This window comes from Ostrinia nubilalis, chromosome W, assembly GCF_963855985.1.
Source record: "Ostrinia nubilalis chromosome W, ilOstNubi1.1, whole genome shotgun sequence".
In the NCBI taxonomy this organism is placed as follows: Eukaryota; Metazoa; Arthropoda; class Insecta; order Lepidoptera; family Crambidae; genus Ostrinia; species Ostrinia nubilalis.
This window is the reverse complement of record NC_087118.1, coordinates 7,291,981-7,295,101: the sequence shown is the minus strand read 5'-3', so window position 1 is coordinate 7,295,101 and position 3,121 is coordinate 7,291,981. Positions and strand designations below refer to the sequence as shown.

Here is a 3,121-nt window from a genome sequence, read left to right as displayed (position 1 = left end):
CAAAATACCAATGGATTTGCAATACTTACATGTGGTAAATGACTTCATTGTTCCTGTAGTTCTTCGTTTCACTTATGTTATTGCACGTTACGACGCATTATCCAACAATATCGGAGAACATTTCCTCAGTACGACTGAATCGCGACTAACCTGGCGTCGCGGGCGATGTTCGTTTCTGGGCATATCGCGGAGACACGCGCCACGCCCCCGTTTCACATCTATTCCCTTCTATGATCTGAGCTGGAAATGGTGAGATGTAAGTGCAAGAAGTAGTTCAGAAGCTGGTGTTGTCTGAAAAAACCACTAAAACGGTCACAGCCGTAGCCATTGTGCTAAAAATATCTCCCGTACTATGATTGTCAATCCTCACTTTCCTCACACTTACCTTTCCGTTAAATCACTGGTACAAAAGTATGTAGAAATGTGTTAATTAAAATAATAATAATAATCATTAGACTTTTAGACAAATTCAAGTTCTTTATTTTGTGCTTTCTTCTTATGATATTTTCCATATTAAAATGTATTTAAGCAATTTTCACCTAGTAGGAGGCCTGCCCACGCTACGTCTTCCAGCCCGTGGTCGCCACTCGAGAACTTTTCTGCCCCAACGGCCATCGTCTCTACGAGCTATGTGCCCCGCCCACTGCCACTTGGTTTTAGCAATTCTGCGAGCTATGTTCGGCAGTGGACATCATTTGGCTGAAACGAAGCAATTTTCAACCTTAAGTCTCACACATAGAGTTCAAAATTAATTGAAGAAAAAATACAAATTATGGTAGTTTGATGTGCCAGCAACTCTAAATGAATTCTAAAATAATAATCCTTACTTGCTTATAAATTTAGTATGAATTCATGGATAAAATAAATATATTTTTCCGATGCGCAGTAAAATTCGCCCGCTGTGTCCTGAAGAAAAATTTTTTTTCACCAATTTTTTGCGAAAAAAGTACCATACAATGGTATATATTTATAATCCTGATAAATGTAGCTTTCAGGACATTTTTTTTTTATTAGATTATCTCCAGTGGTTTAAAAGTTATAGGGTTAGACGGTTATTTAAAAAAAAAACTTTTTGGTTTTTGTGAATTTTGCTCAATATTTCTATTTTTTTGTATGAAAAGGCAAAAAGTTTGTTCGAAAAATAAATTCGTTATCCTTTAATTATCCGAAAATGATACCACACTTGCCCTAATATCCATAGTTTTGAAGATATGGGCCTTAAAGTGAAGCGCGGCAGAAGGAAACTTGCCCCCCCTCCCCCTGCTACTAAAGGGGGGGGGGGGGGGCTCCCGATGTCTACCGACGGAAATCCACTCAGGAGCACCCATAGAACCACTGTTGCAAAAATGAGCCTTCTATACCAAAGTGGAGGGGTTCTTGCACTAAATTCTCTACCTACTAATTTAGACCTTATCAAAAAAAGAAAATGGTAAACACTTTCAACTTTTTAGGTTTGAATATAGACTCGCACATAAATTGGAAAGAACATGTTAAAAAAACTGCATTCTAAATAATTATCTTTTATCTACGGACTAAAAGAGCTAAAAAAAAACCGGCCAAGTGCGAGTCGGACTCGCACACCGAGGGTTCCGCCGTACAAACGTAGCGGTTTACAATTTATGACGTATTAAATCAAATTACTTACTAGATATCGTTCAAACCAATTGCATGGTAATGCGTAATGCATATCATATATTTTTTTTTAGTTTTAATATTATCTTATTTTGGAACTTACAGAGAGGGGACACATTTTAATACTTTAGAAGTGACTCTCGCGCAAACCGTTCAGTTTAGAACAATCATAGTTATGGTAATTTCGTGAGAGTCAACATAGTTAATATTTTTTATTTTATAATATAACTAAAATAGTAGGCCAGTACCTTGTAAAAGTTCTTTTATTAAAGTTATTTATTTACAACATTTTATAGGCATCGTTTTAGAGCGTTTTGAATTTTTGCGTTGATTTAGAATTTTTCACAGTTTAGAGGCAATTAGATTTAAGAAGTGTTTGATATGAATTTCAACTTTAATATCTCTACGCGTTCATGTGAAAAAGGGTAGGTAGTAAGTTTATAATTATTAAAAAAATATTTTATGTCATGTAAGCAAAAACAATATTTTATGTAACTTCAAATTTATCATTTTCGCAATTTTTCCTTTATCTGTACTATATAACGTTGCTTCGTGCCGAATTTCAAGATTCTGAGTTCACGGGAAGTACCTTGTAGGTTTTGATTCCCTAGCGTGTGACGGAAATTCGTCTAAAGTGTCGGTATAAACTGCTGTATATTTTGATAAGAACAGGAACAGGAACAGGAACAGGTACAGGAACAGGAACAGGAACAGGAACAGGAACAGGAACAGGAACAGGAACAGGAACAGGAACAGGAACAGGAACAGGAACAGGAACAGGAACAGGAACAGGAACAGGAACAGGAACAGGAACAGGAACAGGAACAGGAACAGGAACAGGAACAGGAACAGGAACAGGAACAGGAACAGGAACAGGAACAGGAACAGGAACAGGAACAGGAACAGGAACAGGAACAGGAACAGGAACAGGAACAGGAACAGGAACAGGAACAGGAACAGGAACAGGAACAGGAACAGGAACAGGAACAGGAACAGGAACAGGAACAGGAACAGGAACAGGAACAGGAACAGGAACAGGAACAGGAACAGGAACAGGAACAGGATCAGGATCAGGATCAGGATCAGGATCAGGATCAGGATCAGGATCAGGATCAGGATCAGGATCAGGATCAGGATCAGGATCAGGATCAGGATCAGGATCAGGATCAGGAACAGGAACAGGAACAGGAACAGGAACAGGAACAGGAACAGGAACAGGAACAAGAACACTTTATTCAGCATAGAAAAATAAAATAAAAATACAGTACATATAACATTAAACATTAAACTACAAGCTATGCTGAAGAGGCGTCCGCTCAGCTATATTCGCGACATAACAAGCGTCATGTCGAGAAGCTGGTTTTCAGCGGAAACCAACACGAAGATTGCGGATTGCGCGCCCTCTTGACCGGGACCATATTGAGGCTACCAGTCAAGAAGGCGCGCAACAGGGGGCGTTATGGACGGTGGTCAGAAAAAAGAGAGAAAA

At 38.8% G+C, this 3,121-nt stretch overlaps 1 protein-coding gene across 1 annotated transcript; it reads right to left on the bottom strand.

The window, feature by feature from the left end:
• Nucleotides 1-218: 218 nt before the first annotated feature.
• Nucleotides 219-2,874, bottom strand: LOC135086427 (ATP synthase subunit a-like). Its single transcript, XM_063981154.1, has 2 exons — nucleotides 2,222-2,874; nucleotides 219-240 (listed from the first exon to the last, which is right to left on the bottom strand). Exons 1-2 carry the CDS (start codon nucleotides 2,872-2,874, stop codon nucleotides 219-221), a joined length of 675 nt encoding a protein of 224 aa, XP_063837224.1.
• Nucleotides 2,875-3,121: the final 247 nt, after the last annotated feature.